Here is a 16,736-nt window from a genome sequence, read left to right on the forward strand (position 1 = left end):
AAAAAAAAAAAAAAAAAATGAAGATTGTAGTGTTTTCCAATGCATTCTATTTAGCAAAAACAAATATAAGTATTTCAATTAATTCCTAAAAGGATTAGGAATATTCTTCAAAGTCAGTAATCTAAAATTAAATAAAACACACCCTTTAAAAAACCCTCTACCCACATCCTAACACTGCAACTCACAGAAAGTCGTAAAAATTCAGAAATACGAAGGCTGAGTTCTAATTTTGGTCCTCCCATTGTTAAGCTGTATAGATGAGAGTATCTTTCTATCTAGTTTATTTTGAAAACTTATACAATGCCAAGTCCAAATACCTAGTGAAAATGTGATCCTAAAAAATGAATATTAAAAAAGGGGGGAAAAGCCTGTTTCATGTGAATAGGCTGAAGCTGCGCCGGCATAGCTTAAACTTTAGATGTGAATACAAAGACATAGAGGTTTATTGTTACCACTGCAGGTTATATGTTTCATATTCAAAGTGAACATAAACTTAGACTCTCAAAGTTCAAAGAAGCAAGCCAAAATTTGTACATTCTGGGCTACAAAATACATCTTTTTAAAAAAAAAATGTGAAAATAAACCTTGAAAATCCATTCTTTACATCAAGCATAAAAATTAAGCCTCGGGGTATTTCCATGACCATAGATAGAATTGGTCCTATGTAAGGAGTGGTGGCATATATTTAAAATGCCAGGTTCCTTCCCTCTGTGTATATGTGTGCATGTGCATGCAAACGGGTGTGCACGTGTGTATGTGTGTGTGTAGTGCATCTCCCAGCATCCCAACACTGTGGGAGATGCTTAAGGAGAATTTATTCCCCTAAATAGAGAGCTTATTTAATTCCTTTTAAGAATTGGCCAGGCACAGTGGTACACGCCTGTAGTCCCAGCTATGCAAGGGGCTGACACAGGAGGACTGCATGAGCTCAGAAATTCAAGTCCAGCCTGGGGCAAACATAGCTAAACCCTGTCTCTTCCCCCAAAAAAGAAAAATTATATCTAACTCTCCAAATAAAGTCATCTGCCTACAGATTTGTTGTTTGGGTTATAATGAAACATTACACCTGCTGGTGAAATATAAAAGAACTATAAAAAAGTGTTTTAGGTCCTGCCACCTTAAAGATCCAACAAACTATTAGATGTCATTAATTATACCTTAAAGATCTAACAAACTATTAGATGTCATTAGTTAAACCGTTTTCTTCAGTTATTTGTAAAGCACAACTATGTAAACAAACCATTTGTGATGGTTAATTTTGTGTGTCAACTTAAGTGGGCCATGGGGTTCCTAGATTAAGTATTGTTTCTGGGTGTCTGTGAGGGTATTTCTAGATGGCATTAGCATTTGAACTGGTGAACTGGGCCCAGCACATTGTCCTCCCAGCGTGTGTGGGCACCATCCAATCCACTGAGGGCCTGAATAGACAAAAGCTTGAGGAAGGAGGAATCGCCGCTTTTTTTCCTGCCTCACTACTTAAGCTGAGATATCTCATCTCATCTTATCCTAGGACTGGGATTTCAGCTCCCCTGGTTCACAGGCCTTTGGACTCAGAATGAATTATACTACTGACTTTCCTGGGTCTCCAGCTTGCAAAAGCAGATCATGGGACTTCTCAGCCTCCATAATTGCATGAGCCAATTCCTCATAATAAATCTCCTCTTATACATAAGTATCTCCTATTGGTTCTGTTTCTCTGGAGAACCCTGACTAACAACACCATTTGTGTAGACACTACGTTTAATTAAAAAGTACTTGTAGGCCGGCTCAATGGCTCATGCCTGTAATCCCAGCACTTTGGGAGGCCAAGGTGGGCAAATCACCTTAGGTCAGGAGTTTGAGACCAGCCTGGCCAACATGGTGAAATCCCGTTTCTACTGAAAATACAAAAAATTAGCCAGGCATCATGACACACAGCTGTAGTCCCAGCTTCATGGGAGGCTGAGGTACAAGAATCACTTGAACCCAGAAAGTGAAGGTTGCAGTGAACCAAAATCACACCTGCACTCTTCAGCCTGGGCTACAGAGAGAGACTTTGTCTGAAAAAAAAAAAAAAAAAGCACTTTTAGCATGGAAAATTATAGTTAATAACAAGAGTACTGTACATTTGAAAATTACTAAGAAAGGCTGAGCGCCGTGGCTCACACCTGTAATCCCAGCACTTTGGGAGGCAAAGGAGGGTGAACACCTGGGATCAGGGATTTGAGATCAGCCTGGCCAACATGGCAAAACCCCATCTCTACTAAAAATACAAAAATTAGCCGGGCATGGTAACACATGCCTGTATTCCCAGCTACTCAGGAGGATGAGGCAGGAGACTCACTTGAACCCCAAGAGGCGGAGGTTGCAGTGAGCCAAGATCCTGCCACTGCACTCTAGCCTGGGTGACAGAGAGAGACTCCGTCAAAAAAAAAAAAAATTGCTAAGAGAGCAAATTTCAAATGTTCCCCCCACAAAAAAACAGTTAAATATTTGAGGTGATTAATATGTTAACCAGCTTGATTTAATTATTCCATATTGTATTCATAAATGATAATATCACTTTGTATTCCACAAATTTACACAACTATAAATTGTCAATTTTTGAAAAGTACTTTTATGTTATGGAAAGCAACTAGGAGAGGTGACTGAAGTCAGTGGGTAACTTCCTACTGTAAAGGTTACTCATATCCTGCACAGAGAACTGCTCTAGGCAGCAGTACTCAACCTTTGGTCACCTGAATCACTTGTGAAAGCTTTTTAAGATATACATGACCAAGCCATAGCCCAAGCAATTCTGACTTAGTAGGGTTAGAGTAGAGCCCAGATGTTTGTGTATTTAGAGAGCTCCTTACAAGATTCTGATATTCGCCAGTGGTGGAGAGCCACAGAAGCCAGAAGCTCCGCTCTTAGGAATAACTCCTTTCTCCAGCCATGGTAGAGTGAGGTCTTGCCACTCAAAGTGTGGTCTGGAAGCCAAAAGTATCACCAACATCTAGGATCTTGTTAGAAATACAGATTCCCAGGCCCTGCTCCAGACCTACTAAACCAGAATTTGCTTTTAAACAAGACTCCCAGTTGATTCTTACACACATTGAAGACTGAGAAGAACTAGTCTAGGATACATAATTTGCCAGCCTTCATAATATAATCAGTTGTTCGGGCCAACTAAAAAAAATTTTTTTATTGTACTTTAGGTTCTGGGGTACATGTGCAGATCATGCAGGATTGTCACATAGGTACACACATGACAATGTGGTTTCCTGCCTCCATCCCCTTGTCACATCATCCTGATACCAAAACCCAGCAGAGACTCAACAAAAAAAGAAAACTTCAGGTCAATATCCATGATGAACATAGATGCAAAAATCTTCAATAAAATACTGGCAAACCAACTAAAAATTTTTGAAATCTCTTCTCATTAGGACTCAATAAGAAAATACATCTTTAAGGAACAATATATATGATCAGATGCAATGAAACCAACAGATGGTGGTATCCTCTATTCTTACCAATTGCAGTGATCTGAACTCTTTCGCTGCCAGTCACTGTATTAGGAGGAAATGAGAAACTCAAAGTTTTCAGGGTACTCTGTAGCCTATTGCCAGTCAAGTCTAATAAGACGGATTGTGAATATAATTTTTCTATTCCTTCAGCCTGTTGAATAAAAGGAACACAATTAACATGGTCTCTACTCATATATTTACAGAGAACTATACACAGATACGAGCACAAACAACTGACCTGTTGTGTCTGAGGTTGGTGTATGGCTAAATAAGCACCTACCATTTCTTCTTCTGTTTTCTTTAAATTAGATATTTTATTTAAACAAGTAACACATTTGTTTCACAGAAAGAGTTTTTCCTGTTAGTTGGTATTACAACAAATTACCATAACTTTAATTAATTTTTCCTACTTTTAGATTTCCTCGCAAAGTCATTAACTGAAATGTGCTTTTCAACAGGATTTACACTTAATTGGCACCATTTCCATGGAACTGAATTAAATCTGATGACACAGTGCCTACCACTTTGTTATTCTTACTTCAAATCCGTTAGTAAGTTCTAGTCAAATTAGATAAGACATCTCATGGACTGACCACGAAAATGACAAGAAGAAGATGAAAATGTAAGGAGAAAACCCTTTCAGGCAGTTGCTTATCCAAAGAGCAGGGGATTAAATGCCTTGATCAAAATCATACTTGGCAAAACCGACGTTCAAACACAGGGTTGCCTCACCCCAGAATACAAGTGTTTAGTCACTATGCTCATTGTCTTTCTGTTTAGAATATCTTTGGAAAAATATATATATATAAATCTCTTTTACCTTCACTGAAAAATTCCAAAATTTTAAATCTACAAATTGACTTGACCGTGTTTTCACAGGATCGCAACATAACACAGTCTGTAGATGTAACTGACTATAAAAGAGTTGTTCGTCTTTATAGTCACGTTCCTGACTAAAGTTAAAGAAGAAATTGGCAATTATTTCTAAAACATATATATGATTATTTTTACAAACAGATGAGAAAATGATTAGGCATTATGAGAAAGGTAAAACGACGGCCTACTAGACATGCCAAAAAATTTAACCAAGAGAAAAAAAAACTTCTGCTTCCTTTTTAAATATGTATTTCTATTTCACTTATTTCAGACATCAAATATTCACCTTTACGAAAATCATCTGGGTGATAGCATCAGAAGCAGTGGGTGAAAGAGCCGTGACTGTGATAGGAATTTCTCCCAGATGTGTCGGCTTGATGGGAAAAAGAACAGTTGCCCCATCCTCACTGGGAACCAGAATGGTCTGCTGGTGGCCTGTGGCATTTATTTCATTTGAAGTCATTAGAATATCAAATTTGTCACTTTTCTCAACAATTACCTTAACCTGAAAGAAAAAAAATAAATCAAAGCTCTTGTATAATAAATGTTCTTCAGTGAAGTGCTCTTTTATCACCACTTTAAGTGCTGTTCAATCTGTGGGGCTCAAGACCAGAGAAGAGATGAGACAAAGATTCAGCCAAGGAGAGTTTCAAAGGGTATCAGGAAAAATTTCACTTATTTTCTATGATTTCCCCTCAACCTCAAGATGCATGGGGAGAGGACACTCTTCAGCCCCATTTCTAGTCCTCCCACTAATATTAAATTCTCTCACTATCTGACACCATTAGATGGTAAGGATGTGCACAGAAAGGTTATTTTGTATATTGATTTCACCACGAGCTTGATTTAACTATGCCATCCTGGGACATACTGGTCCCATTAGAAAAATATGAAGAAAACAGCATGAAAAATTATTGAATTCATTGAAGTCGCTGTAAAAACTATTCCAATGAAAGTACAACTCAGACATTAGTCCTGAAGCATATCTTGGTTGTAAACTTTTGTAAATTATCCCAAAGTTGCCAGCTCATCAAAAATAGCATTTCTCTAGGCTTTACATTTTATAAATTATTTTTCTATTGATGTTTTCCTCTGCTTCTCAGAATATTGTTTGTGGGTATAATAATTACCATTCCCATTTTACAGATGAGGAACAACAATTAAGTCATTTGCTGGTAAAAGGTAGATCGGACAAATTCAGGCCTTTTGGCTCTAGTTCTTGTTACTGGGTTAAAAAGTAAAATTAAAAAATAAAAAAAAAATTACTTCCCGCATTGTCAGCCAAATATGCCAATAAAAAGCTTAAAAATTAAAATTTTAATTTAAAAAAATCACTCTATATATAAAGTGCCTAAAGAGATTATAGCATTTTCATGTATGTAATAAAGTTAATTATATATCCCTACTTATTCTTGGGAGAGAAAAATCAATCATTTGGTTAACATACTGTGGGCACAACACAAAAAGTGGACCTAACTCCTGTCTCCCAGGGAAATGACTAGCTAAGAAATACAAGGTACATGAATCCAATAGCGAATCCTTGAAAATATAACCATGGAGGTTACGAACATAACAGAATGGAGGTCGGGTGCAGTGGCTCATGCCTGTAATCCCAGCAATTTGGGAGGCTGAGGCAGGCAGATCACTTGAGGCCAGGAGTTTAAGATCATCCTGGCCAACATGGAAAAGCTCTGTGTCTATTAAAAATACAAAAAATTAGCCTGGCTTGGTGGTGCACACTTGTAATCCCAGCTACTCGGAGGCTGAGGCAGGAGAATTGCCTGAACCTGGGAGGCTAAAGTTGCAGTGAGCCAAGATCCCACCATTGCACTCCAGCCTAAGAGACAAAGCAAGACTCTGTCTCAAAAAAAAAAAAAAAAAAAAAAAAAAAACTGCAGTGGGCACAGAGTGGCAGGGAGAAGTGGCCACACATTCTAGATGTGGGAAAAACCAGGGGGAAATGCAGGGAGGCAGGAAAGAAAAAGGCATGCTTCAGAGACAATGAAGAACTTTCCTGGTGAAAGCGAAAAAACCTATGCTGAAAATTCAAGGAGGGAAGGTGTAGACATGCTAATGATGTCCTTAGACATTAATTAGCAGAAGAAATCACTGGCAAGATATATCTATTTTCAGTCTCCCAGAAATGGATAAAGTGCTTAGAATCCCAAATGCCCAGACACTACACAACCCAATCCCTTCACACTACCCCAATTTTTTCCTGAATGTAAATGATCAACAAAAGCTTGAATATATTACCTCAGTGGCATCTTTCAAATAATTGAATATAGTTACTTCCAAAGCAAATTCTTCACCTCTGATAACAGAGTAGGGAAGATTCAAAAAAATGAAAAATGGTTGGAAGGCTTGCAGCTGGAAAGAATACAATGAGTACATATTTTCATTCAGGTCAAAATTCTTCACATTTTATGCAATTAAATACAATCTTTATAAAACCTTTGAAGTTCTTAACTTCACCTAGAAATGTCTACCAACGGAAAGCAAACAGCAACTTATCACAAATGAATGATGGCAAATTGACTTATGTTACTTAACCTAATAATCTCTATACTTTATTAAGTGCCTACTAGTGCAAGCACTTTACATAAATTATTTTGTTTGGTCATTACAACCTCATGAGATTAGTGTTAGGCTCCTATTTTATAGAAAAGAAAATTAAATTTTAGAGATCTTTGTAACTAGTATAAATTCATATTGTTGGCAAGTAGAGGAGCCAGAACTAGAACGCAGCCTGTCTAATCCCAAAGCAATTTGCTCTTCTTTCAAATCGACTCTACCAGTCTGCTTTAAAAACCCTGCCAAATCCAACAGCCCCTGTTCTAGAATGCGACATCGAAATACATGTGCTTTTTGACTAAATTTAAAGAGGAAATTGGCAATTATTTCTAAAACATATATATGATTTATTTTTACATACAGATGAGAAAATGTGTGGGATACGTGAATACATGTGCTTCCTCCTCAGTGATCCAATTCTGATATTGTTGGCCAAGTCCCACCCCAGCATCTAAAACTAAACCTGGATTAGTTTAGGACAGTGGTTTTGCAGTAGTAACTCCCTCTAGACTTTATCTGGACATTTGTGAAGGTACCTTAGATTGTCACCATGACACGAAGGTGCTATCAGCAGTTACTGGGTTACAGGGTGCAACACTGAGGATGGTCCCAGACAGTTAAAAATCGCCGTGTTCTCATGATTCTTGAATGTCCCTTCAGACATTCATATAGTTGAATTGCCTGTTTATAATGGCCTGAGCTTACAATCTAATTCTAATTTCTATATAAACCCAAAGCATTTTTCAATGTACACTGAATTTTTCATGAATACACTTATTTTGTAAATCAAAATTACCATTTCAAAGGAGACAATTCATTTCATTTCAAACAAGACAACTGCAACTTGTTTTATTTGCACCTTTACCAAAAATTGGTCACCATTTTGAAAATGCATACCACCACAGGCGGCATCACTCAAGGTTTTTGAGTTACTGAAACAATACACACGTATCAAACTGTATTTGTAGCTGTTACATGCAGGGTGGTTCTATGCACAGCATAAATATTTCAGTATGTGGCTATGTCTGGTCACTTACATACTGAAATACATATTATTTTCTTATACATTACTTTCCTTTTATTTCTCCTTAGTCTTTTACTTAGGGCATACTGATTTTTTCTTCTTTTTTTTTTAATTGTACTTTAGGTTCTAGGGTATATGTGCAGATCATGCAGGATTGTTGTATAGGTACACACACGGCAATGTGGTTTGCTGCCTTCCTCCCCATCACCTATATCTGGCATTTCTCCCCACGTTATCCCACCCCATCTCCCCACCCCCGCCGCTGTCCCTCCCTTGGCCCCCCCACCAACAGACCCCAGTGTGTGATGCTCCCTTCCCTATGTCCCTGCATTCTCAATGTTCAAAATCTGCCTATGAGTGAGAATATGAGGTGTTTGATTTTCTGTTCTTGTGTCAGTTTGCTGAGAATGATGGTTTCCAGATTTATCCACGTCCCTACAAAGGACACGAACTCATCATTTTTCATGGCTGCATAGTATTCCGTGGTGTATATGTGCCACATTTTCCTTGTCCAGTCTATTGTCGATGGGCATTTGTGTTGGTTCCAGGTCTTTGCTATTGTAAACAGTGCCACTATGAATTTACATGTGCATGTGTCTTTACAATAGAATGATTTATAACCCTTTGGCTATATACCCAGCAATGGGATTGCTGGGTCAAATGGAATTTCTATTTCTAGATCCTTGAGGATGCACCACACTGTCTTCCACAATGGTTGAACTAATTTACACTCCCATCAACGGTGTAAAAGTGTTCCTATTTCTCCACATCCTCTCCAGCATGTGTTGTCTCCAGATTTTTTAATGATTGCCATTCTAACTGGCATAAGGTGGTATCTCAATGTGGTTTTGATTTGCATTTCTCTAATAATCACATACCGATGTTTTTTAGAAAGTTGTATATACAGGTGTTTTATACTTTCTATGAATTTCATCTGGGGATGGTAAAAAGGCAACACAAAATGTCTGTTATAAAAGGGGGCTTCAGGTAAAATTAAAGTGAGAGCTACTGGTCTAAGGCCACTCATGGTCATTATATTCCTCCCGCCAGTGACTGGTTTAGGAAACAATATATGATGCAATTTGACTAAAAGACATGATGGAATACTGGCTAGGGAACAACTTGAGAAGTTCTGTTCATTCTTGATGAGGACACATGAAAAGACCCACTCTCTCTCCTCTCCTCTCTCTTTCTCTTGCTCTCTCTCTCTTCTGGCCTTTGGAGATGGTTAGTTCAGGTCAATAATAAACTTTTCTACCCAAATCTTAATATGGACTTTGCACATTTAGCAGTTTATATAGCTATATAGCTATATTATATTCTCAAATATAAAACAGATAAATAGCAAAGACAAAGCCAAGGAATCTCTAAACTGTGATAAATATAAGCAATCTTTTTTAAAAAAATCCACGGAGGAACTGACACTCTGTTAGCTTAATGTCACTGTAACATTGATAAGCAGCCCTTCAATACAGTACCTCCACTGGAGTAGTTGTTAGTCCAAGACCCAGGTCGTCAGAGACCACAAAGCCAGTAGCCACCCAAGAGGTGATAGAATCAGGTACAGTTACTTCAAATTCTTGGTAAATCCTGGAACTGAAGTCAAGATAATAATCATAAACATCACAAAACCAAGAACTGATATATTTCTAAATAAGGCAACATAATCTAAACTATGTTTGGAAGAATTTCAGTTTTTCACATTAAACATATCTGAATTTAAAACCATTTAAAAGATTTAAGTATAAAATAGTAGATCCCAACTTCTCAAAGAATAGGTCATCATAAGGTCATAATACTGCATATTGATCCATATTCTAATAAAAATCTTCCTGCAATATTTACATCTTCTGAATAAACATTTATTCCACAAATTTTGTGTAGATAAGAAATACACATTTTCAAACTTAATTCTAATTTTTTCTCTAAATTTGCAGAAAAGTTTTTATCTGTATCCCTGTCAATGCTGTTATTTGTTTCTTGAGATTTCACGCATGTGTTAACTCAATTATCTTTAAACAGCTGACTATAAAATACTACGTGGATTTCATGATTTACCTGCTCGATTATCAGGCCAGGTAGTACGCGGTTTATCAGCTAAGCTGAATTCCTTCCACCACCCATGCCCCTTGTCCCTGTGACTCCCGGGAATGTTTTGTGAGGAACGGCGTTCAGTTAGCAGCATTGTCAGGGGTCACAGGAGGTAATCATGAGTGCTTCCCACCCTGTGACAACAAATGTACTCCCAGCAATTTTTCTCTAACAAGAATCACGAAACTTCAAGGAAGTTAAAACTACCCTTCATTCAAAAAAGGCCTGTCTTCTCATTGATGAGAGCTTCTTGCCATAATTTGTGTGTGGCTTTATCAAAAACTGCATTTAGATTCAATAAACGTAATTTCCAAAAAAAAATTTTCAGTCTACTTAGTTCTTAGTTACACTATGCTTGTACTTAAACATTAGAAAGAGGGCAAAGCTTCTTTAAAACAAACACTAAACAAAATATATATGGGCAAAGAACTTTATACATTTTTACCCCATGTTGGTGTCTAGCCAAATCCAAGTCTCTGGAAAATGTTTTCGGACACGTGGACTGCTATCCAAAGAAAAGCCATTAATATCTATTATATGTCCTTCAGTTTCATCCATAAACCTTTCAGCATACTCTGGATGGTCATCTATAGATAAACATTAATAATAATTAGAAAAACAGCCACCAGAGAGAATGAATTGTAAACTCCATGCACAGGACAAATGTTGATCACTTGAGAAGGTGTTCAGAGACATAATGTCTCTGAAGAAGGTTTTCAGAAAAGGTAAAGGATGCAGTAAGTATTATTGGCAATTGAATGGGCATTACAGTAGGCATTAGGAAGAATTTGATACATAAAAAAGAACAAAGATGGGTAAAAGCTGAGACTAACAAGTGGAAAAAGATGCTTGGAACATTGTCTAGGATAGAAGGTTATATGAGGAAATCTAAATGTACCACATATCTTTAATATAGAGAGATCATAATGACTTCATGACATCTTCAAGACTATAACATTATCTTTTAAGTTTCAGGACAGAGGATCAGGTGCCCTGTGGCAGCAAGAACCAGCCCAAAGAAACTCCAGGGCTTGGCATGGAATAACAGAAATCCTGACAGAAACAGGGAATTCAGGGATAGAAACTGACAGTTCTAGAAGCATTTCAAGATGATATTAGTATAATTTTACCTGAAAGAAAAGAGAATCCCTTCTAAGGTTAACCATTCTAATTTATACATTTCCTTCAGCCAAAACATTTTATGACTTCTTTCTAAAAGCACACTTATAATTATTTGGTAGCCAACTCTATTTAGCAATCCAAGAAACTAAGATGTGAAGATATGACCCATCCAGGAAGAACTCAGATTAATGAGGATTGTGTGTGTGAGTATGTGTGTGTGTGTCTCTGTGTGTGTGTCTGTGTGTGTGTCTCTGTGTGTGTGTCTGTGTGTGTGTACCAGAATACTTTATGGTATGATGGCATCTGGGCTATTTTTGAACTTCAAAAAGCTAGAGAACAGAAACATTTCAAAAATATGTTGCTCCTTTTAAATAATTCCAAAAGAATAGCACAGTTTGTGATACAAATTGGAAGCACAGCAGCTTCCAATATGTCCAAAAATATAACTACATCAAAGAATTACCGAGAGAAAATGGAAAGCATTCACTTCAAAGATCTAAACAGGAGCTCAGGTGAGCATTCCATGTCATGGCCCAGATATACTTCCAAGTACATTAAACTCCAAACATTTTAGAATGAGAGAATGGAAAAATGAAAATCGCAACCTCTATGCTCATCTAGAAAATATCCATACCTACATAAGTAATGTTGAATATCAGGTAAAAGACCAATACAAGTATGTCACCATATATTACTTACAAACACCATCAATATAATCCTCCCTGAGGTCTGCATCAGTCAGTACCCAGAGTCCACATTCCTAAAAAGAATAATTTTGATTTTATTTTAAAACACAAACTTATATGCACCCTAAATTATCAAAGCAGTCTCCCACTCTCTTGACTCACTTTTGCTCATTTTTGAGAGTGTTGGTAAACACATGCACACACATTCAATCTCACTCACACACACACACACACACACACACACACACACACACACTCATGCATAAAGAGCCATTTCAAAGTCAAGTAAATATATATGAAATATATTTATATGGCAATATATACACATAAAGAAAAAAATTATTTGTTTAATGTCAATTCCATTAACTTTTCTAATGATGAATTGTTCTGTTTGCTTTTAAAACTCAAAAGATGATTATCTTTCCATTTCAAATACAACTCACATAACATTGCACTTCAGTGACAGATTTAATAAAAGCTTAACATCTCAAAATGATCACTAATTCTGAAAGTTTGCAATAGTAAAAACTAGTAATATCTTTTCAATATAGCAAACAAAACATACCTGAAAGACTGCAAAAGAACTCATGAACATGCCTAAATAATATCCTGTGTTATAAAGTTCCAACTCATGGACCACCTAAGGAGAAGATAAAACATACAGAATGAATGGATTTATAGCAACCTTCCGCAACACTTCTTACAAGTAACTTAGATAACTTAGCCTTCATGTTTATCAACTTTGAAAATGACACAAATTGAGGAGCAATGAATATGTAATTGCTTTATTCATCATTCAATCAGCCAAAATTGCATTTCTTATTTACCCTTACTTTTACTCTGTTCAGCAATCCAGAGTTCCTAAGAAGTCCGGACTTCAGTTCTGCCAGGGAGAGCTTACAGTTACTGTTTCACAAGACCAACACGCAGAGGTCAGCATTAAAAAGGACCCACACTTTTGGCAAAGACAAACAGGTTAACTTTGTTGAAGATTAATATTAACTCTGCAAAATGTCACTGACCTAACTTTTTAAAAAAATATGAAGAAGCAATTTATAAAAGTAGAAATATGTTATTAATAAGCAGAAAAATATTCAGCCTCACTGACAGTCAAAGCAATGCAAATGGCAACATCCATGAGATACAGTTTTTTCTAAAATGAGATATTTGCATGTACCCCATTAGCAATGCTTTTTTTTTTTAAGAACAGTACTCATTGCTAGCAAAAGTCAGTAAAACAGGCTAAAAGAGTGAGTAAAACTGGCAGTTCCACAAAAAATTCAACATAGAACTAGAATACAACCCAGTAATTCCACTCCTAGGCTTATACCCAAAAGAACTGAAAACAACTCCAAGAGACACTTGTATGCCACTGCTTATTGCAGCATTAGTCACAACAGCCAAAAAAGGTGGAAACAACCAGTGCCCATCAACAGAAAAACTGATAAACAAAATGTGGTGTATGTACACGATACAATACTATTCAGCTATAAAAAGAAGTTTTGATACATGATACAACATGGGAGAACCTTGAAAACATTGTGCAAAGTGAAATAAGCCAGACACAAAAGGGCAAATATTATATAATTTTATTTATGTGAAATATCTAGAATAGGCAAATTCATAAAGACAGAAGTAGACTAGAGTTGCCAAGGGCTGGGGGGAGGGGGAAATGAGTAGATATTGTTTAATGATTACAGAGTCTCTGTCTGGAGCCATGAAAATGTTTTGGAAATATTGGTTATGGTCACACAAAATTTTGAAGTAATTAATGTCACTGAATTAAATACTTAAAATGGTAAAAATAGCAAATTTTATTTCATTTATATTTAACTACAATAAAAAAATTAAAGTATTACACCTTTTCAGGTAATGATTTTGATACTTCTCCCTAATTTACATTAGCATTAACCAGACAAATTAAGACAAAGTCGGAATTAAAAATCACACAAAAAAATCTAAGTACAAGTTGAAAAACACACTCTAGCATAAAATTAAACACCTGCAACCACTATTTCTGCAATGCTAACAACAACCACAGCTACATCTACAGTAAGCAACTAGAACAGGCACCAATAAGAACATAATCAGAAAAAAATTTCATAATGTCTCAACAAGCCGGCAAGACAATGGAGCCAGAGCCAGGCATAATAAAGAGAAAAGCCTTCAGTTCCATGACTCTAACTCTGTCACAAATTACAAATACAGGAAAATTTGCTTCTGCTCTTGCTCAGACACCAATTCATAGAACTATTCAAGAAGCAGCATTTAAACAGTAGTTATCAGCACAAGATGCTGATAAGGATGCCCTCTCTCCACGCTCCCATTCAATACAGTACTGGAATTTCTGGCCAGGGAAATCAGGCAAAAGGAAGAAATAAAGGGCATCCAAATAGGAAGAGAGGAAGTCAAACTATTCCTGTTTGCAGATGACATAATCCTATTTCTAGAAAATCCCATAGTCTCAGCCCAAAAGCTTCTTAAACTGACTAAACAACTTCAGCAAAGCCTCAAGATACAAAATTGATGTGCAAAAATCACTAGCATTCCTATACACCAAAAACATGCAAGCAGAGAGCCAAATCAGAAGTAAGCACCCATTCACAACTGCCAGGAAAAGAATAAAACATTTATGAATATAGCTAACTAGGGAGGTAAAAGATCTCTACAAGGGGAACTACAAACCACTGCTCAAAGAAATCAGAGATGAACAAACCAATGGAAAAACATCCCATGCTCATTAATGGGAAGAACAAATATTGTTAAAATGTCCATACTGTCCAAAGCAATTTATGCATTAAATGCTATTCCTGTTAAACTACTACATTCTTCTCAGAGCTAGAGAAAACTATTTTAAAATTCATACGGAACCAAAAAAGTGCTCGTATAGCTAAGGCAATCCTAAGCAAAAAAAAACAAAGCTGGGGCCATCACGCTACCTGACTTCAAACTATACTACAAGGCTACAGTAATCAAAACAGCACGGTACTGGTACAAAAAACAGACACATAGACCAATGGAACAGAATAGAGAACGCAGAAATAAGACTGCACATCTATAACTATCTGATCTTCAACAAACCTGACAAAAACAAGGAATGGGGTAAGGATTCCCTTTTCAATAAATGGTGCTGGGAAAGCTGGGTAGCCATATGCAGAAGATTGAAACTGGATCCCTCCCTTACACCTTATACAAAAATTAACTCAAGGTGGATTAAAAATTTAAATGTAAAGCCCAAAACTATAAAAATTCTGGCAGACAACCTGGCAATACTATTCAGGATATAGGCGCAGGCAAAGATTTCATAATGAAAATGTCAAAAGCAATTGCAACAAAAGCAAAAATTGACAAATGGGATCAAATTAAATGAAAGAGATTCTGCACCGCAAAAGAAACTATCAAGGGAGTAAGCAACCTACAGAATGGGAGAAAATTTTTGCAAACTATGCATCTGACAAAGGTCTAATATGCAGCATCTATAAGGAACTTAAACAAATTTACAAGAAAAAAAAGTGGGCAAGGATATGAACAGACACTTTTCAAAAGAAGTCATACATGTGGCCTACAATCATATGAGAAAAAGTGCAACATCACTGATCATTAGAGAAATGCAAATCAAAACCACAATGAGGCCAGGCACAGTGGCTCACACTGTAATCCCAGCACTTTGGGAGGCCAAAGCAGGAGGATCACTTGAGGTCAGGAGTTTGAGACCAGTCTACCCAACATGGTGAAACCCTGTCTCTATTAACCTACAAAAATCAGCTGGGCATGGTGGCTCACACCTGTAATCCCAGCTACTCAGGAGGCTGAGCCAGGAGAATCGCTTGAACCCAGGAGGTAGAGGTTGCAGTGGGCCAAAATCAAGTCACTGCACTCCAGCATCCTGGGTGACAGAGTGAGACTCTGTCTAAAAAAAAAAAAAAGCTGAATGAGATATATGTCTCACACCAGTCAGAATGGATGGCTATCATTTAAAAGTTAAAAAATGGCAGATGCCGGTGAGGTTGTGGAGAAAAAGGAACTCTTATACACTGTTGGTAGGAGTGTTAATTAATTCAGCCATTGTACAAGACAATGTGGCAATTCCTTAAAGACCTAAAGACAGAAATACCAGTTGACCCAACAATCCCACTATTGGGTATATATCCAAAGGAATATATATCATTCTATTATAAAGACATATGTATGCATATGTTCACTGCAGCACTATTCACAATAGCAAAGACACGGAATCAACCTAAATGCCTGTCAATGATAGGCTGGATTAAAAAAATATGGTACATATGCACCATGGAATACTACACAGCCATAAAGGACAAGATCATTTCCTTTGCAGGTACATGGATGGAGCTGGAGGCCATTATCCTTAGCAAACTAATCCAGGAACAGAAAACCAAACACCACATTTTCACTTATAAGTGGGAGTTAAATGATAAGAACACATGGACACATAGAGAGGAGCAATACACAGTGGACCTGTCAGGGGGTGGAGGGTGGGAAGAGGGAGAGGATCAGGAAAAATAACTATTGAATACTAGGCTTAATATCTGGGTGCTGAAATAATCTACACAACAAACCATCATGACACAAGTTTACCTATGTAACAAATCTGCACGTGTACCCCTGAACTTAAAAGTTTAAATAAACAAATAAACAAACGATAGTTACAGAGGTGAGGGGGGAAGGAAGAGGAAATGAAAAGATGGAGATGAAAGGACAAAAAACCGCAGATATCTGAAACGAAAAAAATGCAATGATATCTATAACATGAGAGATACAGTTAATAGAATTGTATGATATTTGGAGTTTTCAGTAAATAGATTTTAACTGCTTTTGTCACAAAAATGTAGCTATGCAAAATGATAAATATGTAAA

General features: G+C 36.8%; 1 protein-coding gene across 1 annotated transcript in view; it reads right to left on the reverse strand.

The window, feature by feature from the left end:
• CD109 (CD109 molecule) overlaps positions 1 to 16,736 on the reverse strand; it is a 149,529-nt gene that overhangs the window by 42,797 nt on the left and 89,996 nt on the right. The window contains exons 16-22 of the mRNA XM_017524338.2: positions 12,424 to 12,498; positions 11,872 to 11,932; positions 10,496 to 10,637; positions 9,438 to 9,555; positions 6,618 to 6,731; positions 4,648 to 4,866; positions 3,492 to 3,636 (exon numbers count right to left, since the gene is read on the reverse strand). Of these exons, the coding sequence (XP_017379827.1) occupies positions 3,492 to 3,636; positions 4,648 to 4,866; positions 6,618 to 6,731; positions 9,438 to 9,555; positions 10,496 to 10,637; positions 11,872 to 11,932; positions 12,424 to 12,498 (874 nt within the window). The remainder of the gene's footprint in view (positions 1 to 3,491; positions 3,637 to 4,647; positions 4,867 to 6,617; positions 6,732 to 9,437; positions 9,556 to 10,495; positions 10,638 to 11,871; positions 11,933 to 12,423; positions 12,499 to 16,736) is intronic.

This window comes from Cebus imitator, unplaced genomic scaffold (assembly GCF_001604975.1).
Source record: "Cebus imitator isolate Cc_AM_T3 unplaced genomic scaffold, Cebus_imitator-1.0 Scaffold32, whole genome shotgun sequence".
Lineage (NCBI taxonomy): Eukaryota > Metazoa > Chordata > Mammalia > Primates > Cebidae > Cebus > Cebus imitator.